This window comes from Schistocerca gregaria, chromosome 5 (genome assembly GCF_023897955.1).
Source record: "Schistocerca gregaria isolate iqSchGreg1 chromosome 5, iqSchGreg1.2, whole genome shotgun sequence".
Classification (NCBI taxonomy): Eukaryota; Metazoa; Arthropoda; class Insecta; order Orthoptera; family Acrididae; genus Schistocerca; species Schistocerca gregaria.
The window spans coordinates 371,401,521-371,428,446 of record NC_064924.1 but is presented as its reverse complement, the minus strand read 5'-3'; the positions used below and the strand labels follow the sequence as shown (position 1 = coordinate 371,428,446).

Genomic DNA, 26,926 nt, shown 5'->3' with positions numbered 1-26,926 from the left:
GACCTCCACCTCAATCTTATCTACAGCACTACCTCCATCTATATCAGACTTACCAATCGACAGCAATACCTCCACTTCGGCAGCTGCCACCCATTCCATACCAAGAAGTTCCTTCATACAGCCTAGTAACGGGTGGCCGTCACATCTATAGTGATGAGCAGTTCCTCTCCAAATGTACAAAGGTCTCACAGAGGCCTTCACAGACCAAAAATACCCTCCCAACCTTGTACATAAACCTCATGTACATTCTCTCTCCAGTCACCTACCACTTCTCACATATCTACCATCCAACCACAACGGAGCATTCTCCTCATGACTCAGTACCACCCAGTACTGTAACAACTGCCTAACGTTTTCTGCCAAGGTTCTGACATTGCCTCACAGTAGCCTGAAATAGGGAATAACCTACCCACTGTCATTCCCACCCTCCCACATTGGTATTCTGCCACCCACTAAACCTACACAATATCCTTGTCCATCCTTACACAGCCCCTGCTCACAATCCCTTGCCTCACGGTTCACAGCTTTCTATTCCACCAATCTACCTATCAGTCCTTTTCCCATTCTCTACTTCTCTCCTTTTCTGCCCCTCCCCACAAACCTCCCAACTGTACCAAGCAATCTTACCCTGTCACAACCACATTCCTGCATGCCTTTACCCACCCCCACCCTTCTATCCTTTCCCATCCACCACCCTCAGATCATTTCTCCCATCAGGCACCACTGCAGTATGTAGTCTGGCCCCAGTGGCCAGAGAAATGGTTGTGTGTGAGAGTTATGCTTGTGTGAATGTGTGTGTGTGTTTTCTACTTCAGAAGATGGCTTTAAGATCAAAAGCTTGAAGATATAGCAGTCTTTTTGTTGTGTGTGGCTACAACTCAGTTTCTACTATATGATGAGTAGCAATGTATCTTTCTCATAATATTATTATTATCTGATCAAGGGTACCTGGCGTACCTGATGCTAAGTTTCAAATTGTTTCCCACAGTTAAATTATCAGTAATAGTACAACGAAAAATGCAAGAGAAGTTCATCTGTCTTTGATGAAATAGATCTGAGAGCCATAATAAAATGCATATCTAACAATGAGGTTCAAATGTCCCATTTCGTGATCACCTACCTCAAGAACACAAAACAGTGTTATTCCTTTTCCCCCCTATGTCACTATTTCCATTTCTATTTCTCTCTCTACTTCCACACCTCCAGGACCCTCTCCTCCACCCTGGGCCCTACAACTCTTTTGTGGACAGATGTCTGGCAAGCTCTCGTAGTCCTCATTCTGTTTTTGTTTCTGACTACTGTGTATACTCCCCTCAGTGGCACAGGCAGTAATGGGTGGGTATAGGCAAAGCAGATCCAGAGTTCACTAGGTGGGAGCAGGTAAATGCTGCCAGTCCCCTAACACCATAAACGATGAGCATCTTTTAGCAATTACTGTGGATATTAGAATGGAAAATTGCATGTCTCAGAGAAAAGTGGTCTTGGTTCACCTGCCTATGTTACACTAATGAGGATGAACAGCTGATAGGGTGAAAAAATCATTACTGGGCAACCTTCATGGTAATGCTTGCACACCATTTGTTTTCTATCATTCTCAGTGTAGGTAAAACAATTTATCACCATTCGCATTGATGGTAACACAGACCATTCGAATACGCAGGCGGTTTTTGCAGTCAGTGCTGGTCGACTCCACAAAGTGAACAGCTAGCCAGAAACAAAGTGCAGAGAGTAGCAATGAAAGCATGCACAAACAGTCTAGGGAGTGATCTGGACAGAAAAACAAACATAGGAATGTTCAATCACTCTACTATCAATGGCATGAATCAAAGGCTTCAGGCAATAGCAAGAATGGTGGACAACTGTGGGGCCATTGCATTTACTGATGATGTTGCATCAGGACTGTGTGAAACGCCCATGAAGCTGTTGGCACTTTCTGTGGTAATAATCTGCAGTTATGGTATGAAGCTCGAGTATCTCTGACCTTACTTCCATATCAATACTCATACTCGTCAGGGAATCCAACTCAATGGAAGACAGTAAACCATTTTCCCATCTAAATGTAACATAAGGCTGGTAATAGCTGACCTGTGCCAACTTCATCAATGAAGGGGAATAGAGGTTCTGAAATCCCTCCCACAGGCCATTGAATGCTGAGAAATACAGGCTGTTGTCTGAAACCAGGGATGAAAGGTGCCCCTCTATTGCAAATATGATGGGGAGGGCACAGATGGTAGCTGCTGTAGTGGTAGTAGCCATCCTTATCACATTCAGAGAGCTTGGACAACTAGCAACTGAATTGGAGGTCTGCACCCTCAGTCTGCACAACAGAGAACACCCTGTGGAGTAAAAGATTACAACCTGTTTCTGCTACTATTTCACATGTCATAATTGGGAATTTGTCATGGATACATCACTGACTGGCATCTAACACACAACACTCTTCGGTTAGGTCAAACTTTGCATCTGGTCTGCATAGCAAGTGAGAATGTGTGTCCTCATTTGAGTCCTGCTGGTAGGGATACCCTGCGTCTCTGTTATGGTTATTAAGGAACAAGACCCATCACTGCAGCTGCTATGTCATCTTATAAAGAAGTGTTGAATGTGGGTTGAATAATAAAATGAAGGCCTTTTGATCAGTGGTTGGGTGAAACTTGGTACCGCAGAGACACACACAAAACTTCTTAATGTCACTTGATAGTTAATGTCTCTTTCTCAATTTATGAATCATTTTGAGATGCAGCATTTAATATTTTAGACACAAACACAATGGGCTGTTCTGTGCCATTGGTGTATTCAAGGGACAGCACTGCACCATTGCCACAGCTCAAGATATCAGTGGCTAACATTAAGCGTTTGCCCAGGCTGAGTGTTATTAATCAAGAGACAAACATAGAGCACTTTTTAAATTATAACTACGCTTCCTGGCACATCTCCGACCACACAAATTTAACTCATTTATTATTCAATTGATTAATCAGGTAGAAATGTAAGCTGAATTCATAATTAATTTTAAATGATAATTAATTTTGTCCACGAATAACTGTATTTCTTTCAGATTCTTATGAATTGATAAATTAGTGATTGGATCCACATTATCCTGCATGGATATGAGACCTTCTTTACTTAATGTATATTTGTATTACTCTAAATTTCTCTCAAAGGAACTACATTTCTTGAGGCAACAACACAGAACATGGACTCAAAGCCACTCAAACGTCATTTCTAGATTTTGTAGGTGCTGTTTCTGCATGATGCCGCTAATTAGTAAGTTGCCTAAAAAAATTATCAGAATTGGGGTTGCGTTGGATAAGTTACTTAAGAAATCTCTGAAATATTTTGGGAGTGCTTGAAACCCCAAATAGCAATTCAGAAGAGGGTATTAATAACTAAAAATTGTTTCATCTGAACATCTACAAGTAACTGGAAATAGGCACAATGAGATCTAGCTTGGAAAAATAATTGTCCCCAGCCAATTTTACAAACAATTCTTTTCACCTAGGAATAATAACAAATAGCTTGAGCATTAATGGTGCACTTAATAAAATGTCACACATTTTAAATGATCCATCTGGACTGAGAAAGGTACAACAATCAGTTAGTTAGATGGCTACCATCAGTGCTAAAAACATATAGGAATACAGTACAATAAGACATGTGCATCAATCAAAGCATTGTTGTATAAGCTTTGTGCAAGAGCGGATGATATAGTAAAATACCCTGGTAAGATTCAAATAAAATCATCATTGTTGCTTGCCTACACAAATAGCCCATACTAGACCATCTGTTTCAGTATTCAGTTCATACTGAGGCAATTGTTTCCATTACTTAAAAGGCAGTCACTATCCACTGAAGCAAAGGTGGTGTTCCAGGCAATATAGCACCCTACCTTCATAAAAATCAGTCAACTCAGTAACAATGCAGCCCACTCCAAAGAGCGCTGTAACACAGACTGTAACAACAACATTTGGCACAAATACTTGCAACTGCAAATGTAATTTCTATAACATACCAGTGGACAAATATCCAGAAGAAAGAAACTCTTAATGGCCAATGGCCAGAGGACCACAGGACATGATAATTATTGTTCATGATCACCCAAAAGACAAAGAAAAGAAGAAAACTGATGCACAAAAAAGATTCAACAATAGGTAAACAGCTAAACAAAAACACCAGCAACCTGTCCTATTACCAACTAACTTTCTTTTGATCTCTTGTGGTCCTTGATGATTAGCATGCCAATACATTTTATGAGAAGATGGAGGCATCAGCCTGCAGTGTGACATACTTCTGGTCAGTTCAAGATTGTTACTCTGACTTTCCTCAGCTGTACACAGAGCTGGGTTTGTAAGCACTGTGCTATCACAACTGATGGCAAAAGGTGACATGGTACAAAACTTGCCATTCCAATCCTTTCCTGTCCCTGCAGGATGCACTCTGGTAAATCATCAAATGGAACTGTAATGGAGATTACTACCACCTTTACGATCTGCTCAATTAGTGTCCTCCTTCGTAGTCTGCATACCCCTGTAAGAAACACTTTTCTGACAATCACTATCCGACCTTCAAATATTATCATGGCCACTGTAGAGAGACCACACAAACACTGAGGAACACAGGAAAGGGGGAAGGATCACGTATGTAGAAGTGTTACCCTAGCTGATGAACTTCCAGCAACATGTAACACCCTTCCTGCTAGTTAAGGATTTCAACATGCATAAATCTAAATACAGGAGCATCACACAAGGTGCAAGGGTTTTCCTTACAGAGCATGTACTTTCTAATTCCAATATATCATCTCACTGATGAAACTCCTCACAATTTTAATGCAGCTCATGGCATATTATTTGTCACTGACATCACGATTTGCTCTTCTAATCTTGTTACTTTAATACAATGATGGTCCATCCACAATTATGTCAGTGACACTGCCCCACTTTCCTGTGGTCCTGTTGCTTTTACACCATCATTTATCAGACAGACCACTACCATCATTCATCAGATGGATCACCATACAGTAAATTCCACGACACTTTAAAACATTGTGCAACATCCATCAACTTTTCTAGAATTTGGTGGCTGAAGATAAGCAAAGAAGAAACTAAAATTCTTATTAAATGTTTTGAGAAAAGAAGATCCTGCACCCGCACACACACTAAAAGGCTGAAGGGATTTGAATGAAGTATATGCAATCAGAAATGTGTTACCCTTTCAGCTTTTCCATTCTATACCCTTCTACAGTGATGCATCTTTAAAAATAGGCTACATACATTGACATACTGCTGTGTTAACAGCTGTAAACATTAAGCATGAAATAAGTGTTCCATTTTACAGAGGTGAAACTAAATGATCATGAACCTAGCTTAATGCAATTTATCAGGGATTTCACCAGACCCTTGAAAACCTTTAGCGATGATGATAGATTTTGATGCACGAGATGCCTTGAATTGGAATTTCAACTAAGGTAAATATTCCTGTTAATGGGAAATGAAGTGTCAGAGCTAATTGTGTCACAATGGGATAGCACCTATATATTCTGTGTCTTCCTTTGCTATAAGTGTAGTTTTCTGACCCTATGTCCAATCCATACTGCAAAGAAGCAATGACAGAAATAACAGAAAGGTTCATGAGTGACATTAAAATTCAGTGGCATAACATGATGAAGTATTACTTTGAAATCAAAAGTACATTTACCCAACACAGTACTCCTTGCTATCTTCACTCTTCTGACAATCTCACACCTGTATTATGCAAAAAGTATTAATTATCCCAATATGTGGGTTTCTTTCTACTGTTTCATCTGTCTCAGAATATACTGATTGTAGAGACTGTTGCTGGATATGGTCATTGGGACAGCATGTGTGAGTCTATTCGAGTGTGAAGTGAATTGGATCACAAATAGGCACATTGGGGGGGGGGGGGGGGGGGAGAGGTGTGCTCACACATGCATACTACTTCTTGTATTTGGCAAAAACTCAAGATCAGGTGGCAAGGTGCAAGGTGCACTGTTTAAACATATATTTAACCACACTCCACAACTTGGGATTTTTGAGGTGGTTTCCTGAATTTTATCTATAAGTTTTGTCACCTTCACTGTTTTGGACACTCACATGCCCAGGAGAACAGTGGCTTTCAGGGCTTAGTACTGAGTGTTCCTCTTTTCACTATAGTCATCAATAGACTTGTGGACTCCTTGGTCTTGGAGGTTGCTACCACCCTTTATGTTGACTACTTCTGAACTTGGTACAGCTCTTACTATATGTCATAGCAAAGAGTCAGCTCGAATGAGCCACACAAAAATCATCCTCTGGGGACCTCTGCATGACTTCCAATTTTTTCCTGCTGAGAAATGGGTCATCTAGTTTGGTTGCTACTCCATGCACCCAGGCTTGGGGCCCTATCTGAGGAACCAATGCCTCAAGGTGGTAAGACAGTCCTATTTTCTGGGCTGCTTCTTCCACAATAAACTAAAATGGTGACACTACATTCATCAGCTCTGTCCTCTTTTGGCCATATCTCTTGAATTCTGATCGCACTGCCCTACTCTGCTTGTATAGGCCTATGGCACTGACTATCATGACAATACTATAGCATCATCATTAGCTTTGCGTCATACTAAGTGGAAGCCAGGGTCCTACCTCTATGGTGTCAATGCCACCAACTGACACTCATGTGAGCAGTTACCATCTGCCAATTCACTAACCATCAGAATTATAGTTATGAGAAAACTAGTGCCACATAGGAGCACCGGAGGGAGGGGTGACCAGCACTCAATGTGTATGGCTAAGAAAGCTGATAGCATTAATCATCTCCATGCAATTTGTTTTTAGCTGATGACCGTGGTGTCACTGTGACCGTTCATGGTGTAAGAGGGGCCCAAAAATGGAACTGTGCTACCACCTTGAAGCCTTGCAAATTCTGCTTAAATCTTGCATTAGTTTTAAGTCAATTTTGACTTTGCTAGTATACAGTCAGTTGAGTGTGTTTTGAGTGAAGCTACATAAATATTTTGTTTAACATATTACACTACTGACCATTAAAATTGCTACACCATGAATATGAATATGACATGCTACAGATGTGAAATTTAATCGACAGGAAGAAGACGCTGTGATATGCAAATAATTAGCTTTTCAGAGCATTCCCACAAGGTTGGCGCCAGTGGCGACACCTACAAGGTGCTGACAAGAGGAAAGTTTCCAACCAATTTCACATACACAAACAGCAGTTGACCAGCATTGCCTGGTGAAACGTTGTTGTGATGCCCCATGTAAGGAGGAGAAATGCGTACCATCACGTTTCCGACTTTGATAAAGGTCGGATTGTAGCCTATTGCAATTAGAGTTTATTGTATTGCGACACTGCTGCTTGCATTGGTCAAGATCCAATGATTGTTAGCAGAATATGGACTCGGTGGGTTCAGGAGAGTAGTACGGAATGCCGTGCTGGATTCCAATGGCCTCGTATCACTAGCAGTCAATATGACAGGCATCTTATCCGCATGGCTGTAATGGCTCGTGCAGCCATGTCTCGATCCCTGAGTCAACAGATGCAAGACAACAACCATCTGCACGAGCAGTTCGACAACATTTGCAGCAGCATGGACTATCAGCTCGCAGACCATGGCTGCAGTTACCCTTGACGCTGCATCATAGACAGGAGCGCCTGCGATGGTGTACTCAAGGACGAACATGGGTGCACGAATGGCAAAACGTCATTTTTTTGGATGAATCCAGGTTCTGTTTACAGCACCATGATGCTCACAGCCTTGTTTGGCGACATTGCGGTCAACATACATTGGAAGCATGTATTCGTCATTGCCATACTGGCATATCACCTGGCGTGATGATATGGGGTGCCATTGGTTACACGTCTCGGTCACCTCTTGTTCGCATTGACGGCACTTTGAACCATGGACACTATATTTCGGATGTGTTATGATTCGTGGCTCTAGCCTTCATTCAATCCCTGCGAAACCTTACATTTCAGCAGGATAATGCACGATCACATGTTGCAGGTCCTGTATGGGCCTTTCTGGATACAGAAAATGTTCGACTGCTGCCCCGGCCAGCACATCCTCCAGATATCTCACCAATTGAAAACATCTGGTCTGTGGTGGCCGAGCAATTGGCTTGTCACAATACGCCAGTCACTACTCTTGATGAACTGTTGTATTGTGTTGAAGCTGCATGGGCAGCTGTACCTGTACCTGTACACGTCATCCAAGCTCCGTTTGACTCAATGCCCAGGTAATCAAGGCCGTTATTACGGCCAGAGGTGGTTGTTCCGGGTACTGATTTCTCAGCATCTATGCACTCAAATTGCATGAAAATGTAATCGCATGTCAGTTCTAGTATAATATATTTGTCCAATGAATACCCGATTATCATCTGCATTTCTTCTTGGTGTATCAATTTTAATGGCCAGTAGTGTATTTATTTTAAAAAAAACAGAGAGAGAGGAGACAAAGGAGAGGAGGCGAGGGATATATATATATATATATATATATATATATATATATATATATATATATATATATATATATATATATATATATATATAATGACCGTCTCTATGCCTCTGTATGAGCCCTAATCTTTCATGTTATCTTCCTTGTCCTTGTGCAAAATGTACATATGTGGCAGTTGATCACTCTGCAAGTCAGCCTCAAATGCCGGTTCTCTAAATTTTCTTTGTAGTGCTCCTTGAAAAGAACGTCACCTTCCCTCAACTGATTCCCATTTGAGTTCCTGAAGCATCTCTGTAATACTAGTATGCTGTTTGAACCTACTGGTAACAAATCTAGCAGCCTTCCACTGATTTGTTTTGAGGAGGAGGAGGAGGAGGAGGAGGAGGAGGAGGAGGAGGAGGAGATTTAGTGTTTAACGTCCCATTGACAACAAGGTCATTAGAGACGGAGCGCAAGCTCGGGTTAGGGAAGGATGGGGAAGGAAATCGGCCGTGCCCTTTCAAAGGATCCATCTCGGCATTTGCCTGAAGCGATTTAGGGAAATCACGGAAAACCTAAATCAGGATGGCCGGAGATTTGTTTTGATGTCTCCATTTAATCCAAGCTGGTGCAGATCTCAAACACTTGAACAGTACTCAATAATGAGTCACTTTAGTGCCCTACATGTGGTCTCCTTTACTGATGAACCATTCATACAAAAAAGAGTGCTGCAAAATAGTTATGGTTGAAACAGCCACTAGTACAACAAAACACTGCAGCCTGGATAAAGGTAAGGATATCAAAGAAAATGTATTTAGTATTTTCTGTCAAAAGTTGGAAGTTTTATAAATAAAAGATGAACTTCTAATGTCCATTCAGAACAATGAAAAGGTAGATGGAATTGCAGCAAACATGTGTGCATCAGAATGTGAAATGCAAGTCACTGAAATTGAACAACTCCATTTTGATGGATACAGGCTAATATCACATTACTGTAGAACCAGTAAAAAGAAAGGGGAGCAGCTACTCATGTAAAAAGTGGATTTAACTCAGATTTTTAAGTTAATGAATACAGTGTTGAAAAGTTTCTTCAATGGTGTGCCACAATAATGGATCAGGAAAAATGCAAGTTATAGCACTGAAAATTTAAAAATCACCTGCAGGAAGTATCTTAAGCTTTGTAAAGCAGCAAGAAATGGTTTTAACATGGTTTTGAAGACTTAAATGGAGAACATGGTTGAGATTTCAATTTGGATTTTCTGTCAGGTAGTACTAACAGAGAATTGTTGATGTCCTGCTTTGTATTATTTTCTAAAGTTAAATCCCCTACGTTGACTTAAAGACACAGAGCAACAGCTGTCGACAACAAATGACCTACAGTTATTCAGTTTGACAACCAATCATCAATGGTTTATTTGACCATGAAGGCCAAATGATAACAATAGAATTTACTGACCAGTTAGGTACAGATGACAGAAGAAAAGAATTGCATTGAAGAACCATCAACAATAAATCAAACATAGTGTTTCGACAGGAATTTATAAATCACACACCATTAATAAAAAATCTAATTATTTCTTAAACACATTTCTACATTTTGTCTTGTTTCCTCCTGAAACAAGTAAGGGAAAAATGAACGAAAGGAAGAGTACAGGGTGGAAAATCTTGTGCTAGGAAGAGAGAATGCCAAGTAATTCAGAGAAGCAGCAGCAGCAGTAGCGTTCTGAAACTCGATTGCTACACAAGTATTGAAGAATAAGTTGGAAACTATTTGGAAACAAAGAAACTTAGTGACCCAAATTGTGTTCAGCTCACTGAATATAGCTCTGGGATGAAAGATAAGTTACAAAACATTGTAGACTAAACTCAAGGATTCCTGCCTCACAACAGTTGCAAACATTACACCAGTAATAAACAAATAAACACAAGTGCAAGAGATTTACTTGTGCAGACACTACAAGCACCATCAATAGACATTAATTTAAAAAAATACAACTTCTAAGAATACAGATTTCATGAGGTCACTAAGAAGTAGCAATTCTGCTGACTGTGATGGTGTTCCTATTAGAATATTAAAGATATTTTGCTGACTCGATAAGATTACCCTTATTGTCTTCGTAATCTATTAGTGACTTGCAGCATATTTCCTTATAAAACTTAAATATGCTGCAAAGACACCTACCTAAAAAAATGGAAGATCAGCAAACTACTTACAATTACAGACCTGTATCAGTCCTCCCAGTCTTTTCAGAAGTGTTTGTGAAAGTGGCCTGTGGAAGAATATTGACTCATTTACCTGAGTAGAACTTAACTGTATTTCAGTTTGGCTTTTGAAAAGTGTTTTCCATATATAAAGCAATAAAAAAACCTCACAAATGAAGTGCCAGCCAAGCTACACAAGAGAAACTGTACAGTTGATATCCTATGAGACCATGCCAAAGCCCCTCACTGTGTAGATCTCAAAAATCTACTTAGTAAGCTTAAGTGTAATGGCATCCCTCTTGTATGGATGGAATCTTATCTCCATAACAGAAAGTAGAGGTTCCTATTAACACATTGCACTTTGGGCTTGAAAAAACATCAGAAAGAGGGAACATCACACATCAACAGGGTTAAATACAGGGCCCTAGCTTGTTTCTGCACTACCGGCCATTAAAATTGCTACACCAAGAAGAAATGCAGATTATAAACGAGTATTCACTGGACCAATATATTATACTGGAACTGACATGTGATTACATTTTCACGCAATTTGGGTTCATAGAGCCTGAGAAATCGGTACCCAGAACAACCACCTCTGGCCATAATAACAGCCTTGATACACCTGGGCATTGAGTCAAACAGCACTTGAATGGCATGTACAGGTACAGGTACAGGTACAGGTACAGGTACAGGTACAGGTACAGGTACAGGTGCCCATGCAGCTTCAACACGATACCATAGTTCATCAAGAGTAGTGACTGGCACATCGTGACGAACCAGTTGCTTGGCCACCATTGACCAGACATTTTCAATTGGTGAGAGATCTGGAGAATGCGCTGGCCAGGGCAGCAGTTGAACATTTTCTGTATCCAGAAAGGCCCATACAGGACCTGCAACATGCGGTCATGCATTATCCTGCTGATATGTAGGGTTTTGCAGGGATCAAATGAAGGGTAGAGCCATGGGTCGTAACACATCTGAAATGTAGCATCCACCGTTCAAAGTGCCATCAATGTGAACAAGAGGTGACCGAGAGGTGTAACCAATGGCACCACACACCATCATGCCGGGTGATACACCAGTATGGCAATGACGAATACACACTTCCAATGTGCGTTCACCGCGTTGTCGCCAAACATGGATGCAACCATCATGATGCTGTAAACAGAACATGGATTCATCCGAAAAATGACGTTTTGTCGTTCATGAACCCAGGTTCGTCCTTGAGTACACCATCGCAGGTGCTCCTGTCAGTGATTAAGCATCAAGGGTAACCATAGCCATGGTCTCCAAGCTGATATTCCATGCTGCTGCAAATGTCATCGAATTGTTCGTGCAGATGGTTGCTGTCTTGCAAATGTCCCCATATGTTGACTCAGGGATCGAGACAAGCTGTTACAGCCATGTGGATAAGATGCCTGTCATCTCAACTGCTAGTGATATGAGGCCGTTGGGATCCAGTACGGCATTCCGTATTACACTCCTGAACCCACCAATTCCATATTCTGCTAACAGTCATTGGATCTAGACCAACGCAAGCAGCAGTGTCATAATACGATAAACCACCATCGCAATAGGCTACAATCCAACCTTTATCAAAGTCGGAAACGTGATGGTACGCATTTCTCCTCCTTACACGAGGACGTATCACCTCTGTATTTAGTCTGCAGTAGAATGAATGGGGACTTGTTTCTGCCTATGAAGCCTCAATTTTTTGTTGAACATCGTAAGGTTAAGTAAGGGGAAGTGACAGGACAGCATCCCAAGCCCAATCCCGGGCCTTACTTGCTTGTGACTGGCTGGATGGAGTTCCAGTTTCCATCACTCCCCATAGAAGCCTTAACATTGTCCGTGCCAATCTAGAACAGCAGGGTGTTCATTTCACCCAAAGACAACAGAGTTGCCACTGGTGCCTTCATCTTAGCCTTTGAGGGTGATTCATTACCTTAAAAGGTCAAAATGGTGGTTTACTGCTGTGACATTAAACCATACGTCCCTCTCCCTGTGTGGTGCTTTAAGTGCTGGAAATTCAGGCACATGTCTTCCCACTGCACTTCAAATGCCAAATCTCAAGACTGCGGACGTCCACTACATCCAGACACTCCCTGTGCACCTCCTCCCACTTGTATCAATTGCAGAGGGCACCACTCCACCTGCTAACCAGACAGCACAGTACTCGAAAAGGAACGGAAAATCATGGAGTACAAGAACCTGGACCAGTTGACTTACCAAGAGGCTAAACAAAAATTTGAATGATTACACCTTGTTCAGTTGACATCCACATACGCTGCTGCTACATTAGCATACCACACTCAGTACCATGAACAGGAGGCTCTCCGGGCCTCCTGAATACATCTGCCCTCTTGATGGTAGGGGGAAAATCTCCTTATGTTGCTCCCAAAGTACCTACTTTGAGAGCAAGGCCTCCTCCAAAAGCAAGGGACATCGGTCCTCTTTGCTCCACCCCATCCCCCAGCCAGAGAAGCAACAGCCTCCCCTAGCTCCTCTCATGCAGAAGGGTCTCCACTAATGCCTCAGCGGACACTTGCCAGTGGCGAAAGGTGTCAAAAGCTGCTGGAGGAAGAGCTTCACAGTCTTCCTCTATGCCTGAAGCTACTTCAGAGAAGTCATACCAGCAAGCCCCTAAAGAGAAGCGAGAGGGCAAGCAAAAAAAAGTCTGCTCAGAAAAAGGACCCTCTGGTGGCCCCAACATCACCATTCCTACCAATTCTGCACTTGCAGATGAGGTGGGGATCTCAGCATCCCCTGAGGACCTGGATCTCACTGATGCCTCATCGACTATAGGAATGGGTACAAATACTCAGCTGGTGACCCTGAGGTGTAACCTGCCTCCTTGCATGCTTCATGCCTTCCCAGCCTCATGATAATGTCATCCTCCAGTGGAATTGCGGCAATTTGTCCCACCACCTGGCTGAGCAATGGCAACTGTTAAGCTTTATGCCTGCTTTCTGCATTGCTTTACAGGAAACCTGGTTCCCAGCCATGCGGATCCCTGCCCTTCATGACTACAGGGCTTATTACAAGAACCGTAGCAACTATAATAGTGTCAGGTGGAGTTTGTGTCTATGTCCTGAACTCAGTATGCAGAGAACCTGTGCCCTTTCAAACCCCTCTTGAAGCTGTGGCTGTCAGGGTAAGGATGACTCAGGAAATAACTGTCTTCCTCCAGGTGGTGCACTACTCCTGAACACATTGTCGGCACTAACAACTCCCTAAATCTTTCTACTTTTGGGAGATTTTTAACATCCATAACCCCTTGTGGGGTGGCTCTGTGCTTACTGGCTGAGTTAGAGATGTCAAAACTATACTGTCTCAACTCGACCTCTGCCTCTTAAATACTGGGTCCCCCACACATTTCAGTGTAGCTCATGGCACTTACTTGGTCATTGATTTATCCCCCTGCAGCCCAGGACTTCTCCCATCTTTCCACTGTAGAGCCCATGATGACTTGTGTGGTAGCGACCACTTTCCCATCTTCCTGTCATTCCCACACCACCATTGCCCTGTACGTCTACCAAGATGGGCTTTAAACAAGGCAGACTAGGAAGCTTTCACCTCTGCTTTCACCGTTGATTTTCCCCCACATGGTACCATTGATGTAGTGGTTGACCAGGTGACTAGAATGATTGTTTCTGCCTTGTTCTTGAAGGTTCCCGCAGCGAAAGTTGGTACCTTGGTGGTCGCCGGAAATCACTGAGGCCATTATAGAGCATTGGTGAGCTCTACAGCGACATAAGTGGCAACCTTCCCAAGTGCACCTAATAGCTTTTCAACAGCTCCGTGCCCGTGTTTGCCAGCTTATAAAAAGACAGAAACAGGAGTGTTAGAAGAGGTAGGTCTCGACCATTGGGTCCATATGTCACCTTCTCAAGTCTGGACTAAGATCAGACATGTTTGTGGGTACCAGATGCTGACTGGTGTTACTGGCATTAACATCAATGGCGTGGTATCTAGTGATGCAAATGAAATTGCCGAGCGGTGCTTACAGGGAGCCATTTACAAGGCGCAGTCATGGGCTCTAACCCACAGCTTCCACTTTTCAGCTGCAAAGTCCTGTGTCATGTACTTCTATCGGCTTCGTACCATTCATCCGGAACCAAAACTTTTCCTTCGTGGTGATCCACTCACTGTAGTGGAGACATATCGATACTTTGGACTGGTTTTTGATGCCTGATTGACGTGGCTTCCGCATCTTTGTCAGCTGAAACTGAATTGCTGGCATCACCACAATGCCCTCCGATGCCTGAGCAACACTAACTGGGGTGTGGATCGCTCTACGCAGCTGCAGCTCTACAGAGCCCTTGTTCAATTTCGTCTTGACTATGAGAGTCTGGTTTATGATTTGTCAGTGCCCTCAGCATTGTGTTTACTCAACCCAGTGCACCACTGTCGAGTTTGACTGGCAACAGTAGCTTTTAAGACAAGTCTGGTGACCAGTGTCTTGGTGGAGGCCGGAGTCTCTCCACTGAAGGTTAGGCACGCACAACTGTTGGCCAGTTATGATACACACATTCATAGTTCTTCTGAGCATCTGAATTACTGTCTCCTTCTCCCATCCATGGCGGTTAATCTCCCACATCGAAGGTCCAGGTCGGGACTTAAAGACTGTGGTTCACGTCTGATCTCTTCTGTCTGAAGTGGAGTCCTTGCTTTCACTTACACCTCCATGGTGTACACCTAGGCCAAAGCTTCGCCTGGACCTTTCACATGGTCCTAAGGACTCAGTTAACTGTGCAGCTGTCTGCTGTCACTTCCTCTCAATTCTTGAAATGTACTGGGACCATGAAATGGTTTACACTGATGGCTTGATGGCTGATGGTCATGTTGGCTTTGCGTATGTTCATGGAGGACATACTGAACAGCACTCGTTGCCAGATGACTGCAGTGTTTTCACTGCAGAGCTGGCGACCATTTTTCATGCTCTTGAGTGCATCTGCTCATGCCCTGGCACGTCGTTTCTTCTCTGTACTGACTCCTTGAGCAGCCTACAATCTATTGACTAGTGCTACCCACGCCATCCTTTGGTAGCATCCACCAGGAGTCCATCTACATACTGGAACAGTTAATCATTCGGTGGTGTTTGTGTGGACCCCACGCCACGTCAGAATCCCAGGAAATGAACTTGCCGAGAAACTGGCCAAACAGGCTACACGGAATCTGCTTGTGGAGGTTGGCATCCCTGTAACTGACCTGTGATAATTATGGTGAAGGGTTTTTCAGCTTTTGGAGACAGAATGGCATAATCTCAGTACGGACAACAAACTGTGTGCACCTAAGGAGACTACAAATGTGTGGAAGACCTCCATGAGGGCCTCTCGCAGGGAGTCTGTGGTTCTCTGACGGCTCCGCATTGGACATAGATGGCTAACACATGGCTACCTTCCCCATCGCAAGGACCCATCTCGGTGTCACTGTGGCTCACATATGACAGTCATTCACATCTTGCTGGACTACCCACTTTTAGTTGCTCTGTGGCAGACTTTTAACCTTCCCAGCACCTTAACTTCGGTGTTGAGCAACAATGCCTCAACAGCAGATTTAGTTTTATGTTTTATTTGTGAGGGTTTTTTTATCATACCATCTAAGGATGGGCTTTTAGCCTTGTGTCTGAGGTCGTCACCCTCCCCCCATTTTAACTCTGTCACACTTTCTTTGCATTTGTTTGTCTTGGTGGTCGTCTTTTACCTTATCGTTTTGGGGTGGACATTTTAATGTGTTTCAGAGTGGCTGGCTCATCCTCTTTTATTACTGTGATCAGCCAGGTCAGACCATATGCTCTATGGTTTTAATACCTACTTCTACTATTCCTTGGGGTGTATGTTTTCCCCATTTTCTGTTCATTCCATTCATTTTCTTTTTAGGTGTAGTGTTGGGTGTTTTTGTATCCTGAGCCTTACTTGTGTCAGGAAGAATGGACTGATGGCCCTGTAGTTTGGTCCCTTTATACACCAAACCAACCAACCAGAAAAGCAGGTGTTAAGAACATTTGTATCACACAGGTAGGCCTGCATACTGGACAGGCCTCTTTATATATTATAGAGCTCTTACACACTTAAAATGTATTTACTCCTTAATGGTTTTTGTTGCTGATGATAAAAATGTTTCACTGGTCTATGATATGCACAGTCACAATAAAAGACACAAGAATAATCTTAATGTGGGATTTACTTCCTTATCTAGGATTCAGAATGGAATCCTGTACTCTGTTGATAAAATATTCAACAAGCTCCCATCTAATGTAGGGCAAACAATACGAAACCCTACCAGTACAAAAGAAAATTACACACACATCTCATTAGCCACTCTTCCTACAAATACTCCAAATATCTAGATTCTATAGTGCTGTATGACAAGAAATGATATCCTACAAACAGAACTCTATCTTTATATCTATAAAAAATATTTTCTTTGATATGATACCATTGTTATTAAGTAAACATTAAATCATTAATTGCAAATCAAAAGCAGCTACGAAGATGGTGTGATAAGTTCTCAGAATGAAATAGAAGAAAATTACTTACATCACTGAAACTTTTTTTATTTTTCAATTTAGTCTCCTTGTAGATTAATGCACTTGGTCCAATAATGTTCCAGTGTGTTATCCCATCTCAAAAATGTGTTTCCTCCAGGCCTGCAAAATTGTTGTCAACTCCAGTTATCAATTATTTGCTTGAAGTGAATCTTTGTCCACCAAGAAAAATTTTCAGTTTTGGGAAGATGGAAGTCTGACGGAGTCGTCATGTGAAGAAGGCGGGTGTGGCAACAATTCATACCTTAGTTCGTGTAATTTTGCCATGGCAACAGTACACGCATATGGGCGTGCATTGTTTTGATGAAACATGACTTCCTTCCTTGCTGAACCTGGCCTTTATTTTGCATATCTTTTGTTACAATTTGTCCTAGAGGTTAGCATAGTACTCTCCAGTAATTGTTTGCCCAGTGGGAAGACAATCTACAAACAGAATCCCCTTTGTGTACCAGAACACTGACCTTTCAAGGCCAAAGGAATTGTCTTTGCTTTCTTTGGTGGTGGAGAGTCAACATGTTTCCACTGCTTTGACTGTTGTTTTGTTGGGTTGATTTGGTGGAAGAGACCAAACAGCGAGGTCGTTGGTCTCATCAGATTAGGGAAGGATGGGGAAGGAAGTCGGCCGTGCCCTTTCAAAGGAACCATCCCGACATTTGCCTCAAGTGATTTAGGGAAATCGTGGAAAACATGTGGCCAGATGTGGGATTGAAATGTCATCCTCCCAAAGGGGAGTCCAGTGTGCTAACCACTGCGCCACCTCACTCGGTGTTGTTTCGCCTCTGGGGTATAGTAGTGCACCCAAGTTTCATCTGTGGCCACATACTGGTGCAAAAAATCTTTTTCGTTTCTCCTAAAATGGGCCAAACATTGTTTAGATTTGTCCATTCTCATGCGTTTTTGATCCAGTGTTGCGAGTTGTGGCACCCATCTTGCAGATAATTTTTCATTTCTAATTCTTCAGTTAAAATGTGATATACCCTTTCAGAGGACATCTGGCAAGCATGAGCATATTTGTGCACTTTTAATTGGCGATCCTCCATGATCATTTTGTGCACTGTTGCAATGATTTCTGGAGCAGTCTCGCATCTTGGCCAACCACTGCACCAACCACTGAACCAAATTTAAATTCATCTGTCCACTTGGCAACAGTTGAATATGAAGGAGCAGAGTCCTCCAGTGTATTCTGGAAATCGGCATAACAGAACCACTTTACCACCACAGCTCTCCTCCAAGAGCACTGACATGGCATGTATTTACATGAAAAAGCCCAATGAATATCACATGAGCAACTCATTGGACTAGTGCTGACCTCCCGTGGTGATTCCAAGGACTTTTCATACCACCCTTGTTTATAGTCAACCTGAGGAGGAAGCAGATTTTTTCATAGTAGCAGTTTTTTTCCTAGTTTACTTAATAAAATTTAGCTGGCATAAGTTTGGATGTATCAAGCTGTATATTGATAGTTCTCTGTAAATACAGTACAAATATTAAGTTTGTATGACATCTTTGTCTTGTATTAATGTACGTGTTGAGTCACTCCCTATGCCTGAAGGCTTTTCTTTGAGATGGAGTTTAGGGATGTGTGTGAATGAATGAAACTCAAGACTTTGCATATGAATAGAGTGAGTTTCATGGGATCTCTCTCTCTCTCTCTCTCTCTCTCTCTCTCTCTCTCTCTCTCCGAGAGGCTTTTGATCTTGGGGCAAATTGATTCACTTCTGAATGAAGCCAGCATGGCTCGTACTGTTGCCTTCTTGTAGACAAATGTACACATTTTGTCTGAGACATGTTGAAGTAGTGTTAGTGGTGGAATGCTTAATTTGACAGATGTGGGACTTCAGGTTCCTTGGCCATTACTGTAGGCCTTGATGCTGCTACGTCGCCCAGTGTGTACTACTGATTAGCCAAAACATTTTGACTGTCAGCTTAATAGTGTGTTGGTTCACATTTGAAATGCAATATGCCAACAAGTCTTTGATAGGTCTCTAGAGGTATGTGGCATAAGAAAGCCTATGCACAGGTCACTAAATTTCTGTAAATTATGCACTGGTGGTTTGTGGTCAAGGAGATAGCACTAAATACTATCACATATGTGTTCCATCATTGTTACATTACATTAATTTTCAGATCAGGCAAATTTGGTGGCCAAGATATCAATTTGAGTTAATCACCATTCTCCCTAAACCACTGTAGCACAATTCTGATCTTGTGACATGGGCAGTTATCCTAGTAAAAGAGGCCATCACAGACAGGGAATGCACTAAACCTGTATGGATGTAGTTGGTCTGCAAGAATGTTCATGAACTCCTTAGCTATCATGATGCCTTAGATTACTATGATGGGTCCCATGGAAGTCCTCGTGAATGCTTCCATTGTGTAATACTCCCCCTACCTATCTGTGCCCATAATGTGGTAAATGTTTCAAGCAACTGTCTGCATGGATGATAGCACATCTGGACATGACTTTCCACCTGACATAACGAGAAATGTGACTCATCAAATCAAGCAACATGCTTCCAATGATCCACAGTCCAATCTCAATGGTCCCATGCCCTTTGCAACCATAATTGATGACAATGTTGTCAGCATGGGAACACTCAGAGGTTGCCAGCAGCATAGTCTCGCATTCGTCAATGTGCGCTGAACAGTGTGCTCCAAATTACTAGCGCCTGCACAACATTGTGCCACATATCACTGACTATCCTGCAAAGCAGTGAAGCTTCTAACCTCCACGTTCTGTGTACGGCATGCATGTCCAACATCTTGTTGTATACATGTTGTATAGCATGTGAACAGCTGACCAGTTGCCTCATTTCTGAGATGCTTGTTTCTGAGCACATGGACTTCAAATTCTCTCTTCTATCAAAGTAATTTATATAAACTGATGCCCCTGTGTGCATAAATATCATCATCAGAATGACTTTCCATTCATCTCTGCACTACTTACATATATTTCTTACCATGTCATATGCCTGCAGTGGCACCAAGCAGTATTCAGTCTTACAGTGGGCAGTGATCTTAATCTTTTGGACCATCAGTATATGGTCTGTCACTGGGGACTGTGCTCACAGGGTGCTGCTGGCTTCAGGATACGTTTCATTATGGTATAAGACATGACTGTTACCTGATTTCAAGGGGAATTGTAAATTCTTTCAAGTGGCAAGTATGCTCATGAAATGATTTGCATCATCATTCTCAATGTTAGTTGCAACTATATGGTTTGGAGCAAGTTGGAGGACCAAAATCATGGGTTCCATTCAACTCATATGTAGATTTCTCAACTTGTTGTCTACTGAAATGTAGTGGTCCCCAGAAAAGGTCATAGATGCAGAGCCAGAAGTAGTTACTTGCTTAACAGAGAGAAGGCACGACTGTTAGTGTTTTTGTTGATTGAATGAGGTCTGCCTTAGTTGCATCAAGTACAATCACATATTTTTTCCACTGTTTAGGACGTAGCCAGAGAGAGGGTCCACAGTGTCTGGAACCCCCCCCCTTCCCACAATCACCTAAATGAAATTTCTCACGACATGGTTGTCATGTAATGAAATTGAAAGATATATGAGGAAGTCAAAGAGTTCCCATTTGAGAGTGTTGCTGCAGTAGCAACATAGCGCGACTCTGATGCAGGTGTATAAGCATCAACATGTAGGCAACGTATCTGTTAGCATTACACCAACTGTGGATTTGGGAAGTTGTGATCATATGGAAATAATCTGACTGCTACTATTTGCAGCCTTTTTTAAGCTCGTGAAACGAAGGGACAAGCTAAGGTTATGTTTCTTAACTTGGAGAGGTGTTCAGTGCAGTCTGACAGTGACAGATCACAACCTTTCTGCAACTAGAATTTGTGGAAATTGTCACTGTATCTATAAAACTAAGCAAATTTTGGCAAAATTGTGCTAAGTGCACATTAAGAAACAGATAATTAAAATTTTCAGTGAAGATTTAACAGTTAATAAAAGTAAACAATTTTAGCTACCTGTTCAGATGGTCCATTTAAATACAATATTCCAGAAGAGCCATTCAACCTCTTCCCTATTTTATGTAAAAATAAGTTCTTGCCATTTATATTTATAAAATATGTACTCATCTTTCCTTGGTTGAGTACTGTACTTTTTGTTTTGCTAGGTGATTAGGTCCTTGTATTTTAATTCACCAGTAAAAACAATATTTCACCCAATTATTTTTCATTCTATTTCACAGTGTCTAGCCACAAAAGTAAAGCGCACCATACTTATCATTACACACAAGTTTTTTGTGCAACGCTTTTGCGAACAAAAAATGTTATTTGTGCAGTATAAATACTTATAGAGACAGATACAAATCACTGACTGCCTGATCCCAAACTGATCGATCACAAACTACTGAATAACTCATTTGGCACACATTTAGTTCTATATACCATATCACAGTTTTGCAGAATGTTATAAAAGCTATTTATTCAAATTCAATATTACAATGGCATCTGGTCTTTGTGTTATTGAAATTTTTTGCAAATTCGTACTGCTTTGGGCTTACAAAACTCCCAGGATCAAAACAGCAATTAAACAATTTTATACAGTTAGGAAAATAAACTCAACAATTTCAAAGTATACCATGTGTAAAGCTGTGTATATAATAGCTTTTACAGCATAATACATTGTTACTGAGGAAACTGAACTTGTTTTTTGAAGTTCTAGGCGACTGATGACCTCAGAAGTTAAGTCGCATAGTGCTCATGGCCATTTGTATGTAGAAGCAAAGTATGGAAAGCCCTGGAGAACAGAGGAGTAGCAAAACAGATTATTTGGAGGATAAGGGAAATGTAGAATGATACACGGACTGTGTGAAAGTGGGAGGAGACAGATCAGCTTGGATTGGACAGAAGAATGGCTTGAGGCAGAGAAGTGTACTTTCACCATTACTCTTCATTGTAGTGATGGATGATACAATAAGTACAGTAGCACAAGTAATTGGTGAAAGGAAGATGAAAGCTATGGTGTTTGCAGATGATCTGATGATTTGGGGGAATAAGGAGGAGGAAGTAAAAGAGCAGTTGGATGTATGGGAATGAACAGTACAAGAATATGGGATGAAATTCAGTATAATTAAGAGTGAGATGATTATCACAACAAGAAAGGAGGAGAGAGGAACAACTGGAATAACAATCGGTGGGGAACGATTGAGGAGAGTGGAGAGTTTAAAGTACCTAGGAAGCCTGATACAGGAAGAAGGAAAAAATAGAGAAATAAATGAGCAGAGGAGAAAACAGAAGCATTTAGAAGAGTGTCAGAAGCCTGATATGGAGCAAGGATGTACCCCAAATCAGCAAAAGGGTTATATACCAGTCATACTATGTCCTAATCCTGACATGCATCAAAAACCTGAGTTATGAAAGGAAGAGAGAGAAGCAAAGTACAAGCTAGTGAGATGAAATTCTTGAGAAACAGTATTGGAGTGACAAGATAGACAGGTTAAGAAATGAGAGGATCAGAGCGTTAATGGAGGTGGAATAATTATAGGAGGAGATAGAGAAATCAAGACTGGGATGGTATGGACACGTTAAGAGAATGGAGGAGAAGAGGATACCCAGGAGGATACATGAGATGAAACTGGAAGGAAAGAGACCAATAGGATGACCGAGAGACAGATACCTAAAAGGAGCTGAGGAACTGGACCAAGAGAGATGGTGGCAAGACAGAAGATGATGAAGAGGCCTATGTTTCATACAGACCGGGCCAGAGGCTGGAAACTGTTGATGTTGTTGATGACGACGACGACGATGACCTTTTCTCCCTGTGTAGGTCAGTGTCAGCAAAATATTTTCACATTCGGAGGAAAGTTTGTGATTGTAATTTCTTGAGAAGATTCCATCGCAATGAAAAATGCCTTTCTTTTAATGATATCCAGCTCAAATCCTGTATCATTTCAGTGAAGCTCACTCCCATATTTCACAGCAAATTAAAAACGTGCAGCCCTTCTTTGAACTTTTTCGATATACTCAGCCAGTCCTATCTGGTAAGGATCCCACAACATGCAGCAATAGTCAAAGATGATGGGCAAGCATAGTGTAGGCAGCCTCCTTAGTAGTGTCCTGCCAATAAAACACAGTCTTTGGTTCCTTCCAATTTAAGTTGTTCGTAATTGTAATTCCTAGGCATTCAGTTGAATTTACGGCCTTTAGATTTGACTGATGTATCGTGTGACTGAAGTTTAATGAATTTCTTTTAGCACCCACATGGATGACCTCACACTTTCATTATTTAGGATCAACTGCCAATTTTCACACCATTCAGATATATTTTCCAAATCATTTTGCAATTTATTTTGAACTTCTGATGACTCTAGTAGTCGATAAATGCAGCATCACTTGCAAACAACCTAAGAAGGCTATGATTGTTAAGTATGGAGCTAATTTATCAGCATACTTTGAAAGGAACCTAGTTGGTGTACAGTCTGGACCAGAAGACTTGCTTTTATTAAGTGATTTAAAATGCTTCACTACTCCGAGGTTATTTACTTCTACGTTACTCATGGATGGTTAATGTTGTTGGATGACACTGGAGCTGTTGTCTGATAATAACTCACATGTGCTCAATTGCAGACAGATCTGATGATAAAGCAGGCAAAAGGAACATGTCAACACTGTGTAGATCACATTGTGTTAAAAAATTAGTATGTGGGCAAGCATTATGCAGCTGGAAAATACCCACTGGGATGCTGTTCATGACAGGTGGCACAACCAATTAAATCACCAGAGTGATGTACAAATCTGCAGTTAGGTGGGGGAGATAACCACAGGAGTGCTCCTGCTGTCATACAAAATTGCACACCAAACCATAACTCCAGGTGTAGGTCCAGCTTGTCTAGCATGCAGACAGGTTGCTTACAGAGCCTAAACTGGCCTCCTACTAACCAACACTTTGCCATCACTGGCACCGAGGCAAAAACAGCTTGCATGAAAAAATACATCAGACTTCCATCCTGCCCTCCAATGAGCTCTCATCTGCTGATGCTACTGAAGACACAAATGGTGGTGCTTTGGGATCAGTGGAATGCACAGTGTGTGGCTTGGAGCTGTCCTTGCAGAACGAGTTTGTTGTGTCACTATGGTACCAACTGCTGCTCAGATTGTTGCACCAAATGCAGTATGATGTGCCAGAGCTATAAGCTGAGTATGATTACCTTTCCTCTCAGTAGTGCCATATGGCTGTCCAGGGCTTGATCTTCTTGTGACTGTACATTCTCATGAGCACTGCTGCTAGCAATCGTTACTGTGGCTACATTTCTGCGAAGTCTTTCTGCAGTATCACAGAAGCAACATCCAGCTCCTTACAGTGCTGTTACGTGACCTTGTTCAAACTCAGTAAGGTACTGATCATGGCCACTCGGTCACCTTAAAGGCATTCTTGACTAACATCAGGCCACCATATCTAATCTCAAAGGCAACAAATACTCATGACCATTACAATGTGTATTTACAGTAAATCTGATTTACATCCTCATAGTTGGGATACTAGGGACACTCTTCTGTGACTGGCATGAAATCTGAATAGACATCATTTTTCAGATGTAAAGCACTGGTGTTGCACAATCCCCCCTTGGTGCTGCATCTTCTGTGTTATCACAGATGACATATTACTGAAGATGACGTATCACTGATCCTGTTTGTTCTGAGAATGCAGTACATGTGAGGTAACTAGCTGCTTTCACTGCCCTCAGTGAAATGCAAGGAGTGATGTTAAGTTTCACCAACCTCAGGTCTTTGAAAGATGTCCCCTGCGCAGAGAACAGCACATAGGTCATAGGTCTGTTATCCTGAGACTGTGTAATGAACTGTTAGCGAGGAACTGATGTTACAGAAATAATTGTTTGGTTCACTATTTAGAGATGTCATTCACATTTGTCAAACAAAACATGAGAAACTGTAAGAGGCTTTATAGAGGCTGTGGGAGCACTTTACATGAAGTAAACAGATCATTCTACATACCTATCAGTATGATTACTGCTGAGGCAGGCAATTCAGATCGATTTGTACTTTGTGGATGCTCAAAAAACATGCTTTCAGTGTGAAGCATTAGTTGTTGTTGCTGACTCTGCTGCCCAAATTGATACTTGTTTTCGGATTGTAAATAACAATATCAATTTTTAAGTGTAAGAGAGTTTGTTTCCGGAAGCTTCAGATTATTTATTAGTTAAAAAAATTACTGCCTCATCTGATAAATCACAATTAAACTTTTGCTTCATTAACATGTAATTATTTCCAATTTGGCAAAAACATGGTTCACAAGTGCAATACTAAAAGTTCACAGTTTCATAAACAAAACTGAAGTTCATCAGCTTTGTTTAGCATTTATCATTTGTTTCCATTACAGCAAACATACTACAGAAGTGAGCTGACAGTGCTTAGACTGAATTGATGGACATAATTCTTCCATTATGTTACAATATCACTAAATATTCACTTAAAATACTTTTTATTTATTTATAGGAAAAACGAGATCTCATCACTGGCCTCAAAACAAGAACAAATGCTGGACGTCCAAACTGGGATAAAGTATTTAAGCAGTTACTGGATCAAAAGAAAGGCAAAATAACAGTATTTTATTGTGGGCCACCACAGCTTGGCAGGATACTGCGAGTTAAATGTGATCAATATGGTTTTGAGTTCCGCAAGGAAGTTTTCTAACTGAGAATTTTGTCTGATACGAGTAACAATACTCAGTCTGCTATTAAGAATGTATCCCCTCCTGCAAGATGTCATTTCATGCATCTTTGCAACTGATGGTCACAAAGTTGATTCACATTAATCAACAATAATTTTTATAGTTAATAAATCTCAAATGAGATGAACGTTAAGTAAATACTGAAGTGCAATATTAATATATCCAAGTTCGGATTTGTTGCTTTTTATTATGTAATACAGCTACCTGTTACTGGACTGTATCGCTGAGTATTTGAGAATACCAAGACACAGATGGTTGTGATTGTGTGATATTTTAAAATGTATTATTTTGAGAGATGCATTAAAGTCAGTTCTTTTCTTGTGGGAGCTACATTTTTATACAACAGTATTCTGCAAACTTTTTATGGAGGTTGATTCTAACCTAGGATCTAGTCATTGTATATTGAACACTGATAACTGTGCTTTACAAGACATATTTTCCAGAGTGTAAAACGTATTTATTTACTGTATTCTACTTGGGCTTGGAGAGTAGAGGTGGAAATTTTATTGATCACTGTTTGTAACAATTTATTTGCAGCATAAGTAATTAATTTTTATTTAGCTTTCACAATGTAACTGTATTGAATAAGCAATATGCTTACTACAAGGCATGGATGGATGGATGGATGAACAACTGAATGAATAAATGAATGAATGTTGAAGTGAAATTGTAAATTATCTTCCATACTGGTATTTATGAATCATTTTTGTGTATTATTTATGTAATATTTATTGAGCTTGTAAAAGCATTCTGTAAAACATTTCTCATGTGTTGTTCCACAATTATGTATGTACTTGTAAATATATATTTCTGTATAGATGTGTATTTTTTTAGAAATTAGTGATGAATATTTGTGTATTGAGCTGCAGCATCATTTGTAAGTATGCTGACATTTTTAGGAATTACATATTTTTTGCAGAAATCAGTTTTCCTTACTCACATACATATTAGTTAATTTGGCACCAAGTGAAGTGGTGCTGTGGTTAGCACACTGGACTCACATTCGGGGGGATGACAGTTCAA

At 41.2% G+C, this 26,926-nt stretch overlaps 1 protein-coding gene across 1 annotated transcript in view; it reads left to right on the top strand.

The window, feature by feature from the left end:
* The window catches only part of LOC126272457 (NADPH oxidase 5), a 1,112,602-nt gene extending 1,085,882 nt beyond the window's left edge, over window positions 1-26,720 (top strand). Inside the window, exon 19 of the mRNA XM_049975335.1 lies at window positions 25,669-26,720. Within this exon, the coding sequence (XP_049831292.1) occupies window positions 25,669-25,866 (198 nt within the window). The 3' untranslated portion in view covers window positions 25,867-26,720. The remainder of the gene's footprint in view (window positions 1-25,668) is intronic.
* Window positions 26,721-26,926: the final 206 nt, after the last annotated feature.